Below are 270 nucleotides of genomic sequence, written 5' to 3' on the forward strand. Positions count from 1 at the left end.
CCAACAACACATGACCAGCACAGGACACAAAGCCAACATAAAAAAAAAATACATTTAAAAAATTAAACAAATTAATAAAACATGAGCCTTATTACAACATGATCTAGTACCTCCTTTGGCTTGAGAGTCACATAACATAGCGATTCATAGACTGCCTCATCGGAGTTATGCCGTCTCCGAGAAGGAAGGCCTAACGCGTTGTGATTAGTGCCAAAGCGGAGGCCGTTCCCCGTAGACACAGTTGGAGTGTTTGGAGCTTCTACATTGTGG

The 270-nt window shown here is 42.2% G+C and overlaps 1 protein-coding gene across 3 annotated transcripts in view; it reads right to left on the minus strand.

The window, feature by feature from the left end:
• Window positions 1–270, minus strand: part of LOC113801310 (protein vav) — a gene marked incomplete at its 5' end in the record, with an annotated part of 32689 nt that extends 32419 nt beyond the window's left edge. For all 3 annotated transcript variants that reach the window (XM_070123942.1, XM_070123947.1, XM_070123954.1), the window contains 1 exon segment: window positions 111–270. In XM_070123942.1, the coding sequence (XP_069980043.1) occupies window positions 111–270 (160 nt within the window).

This window comes from Penaeus vannamei, chromosome 1 (assembly GCF_042767895.1).
Source record: "Penaeus vannamei isolate JL-2024 chromosome 1, ASM4276789v1, whole genome shotgun sequence".
Lineage (NCBI taxonomy): Eukaryota > Metazoa > Arthropoda > Malacostraca > Decapoda > Penaeidae > Penaeus > Penaeus vannamei.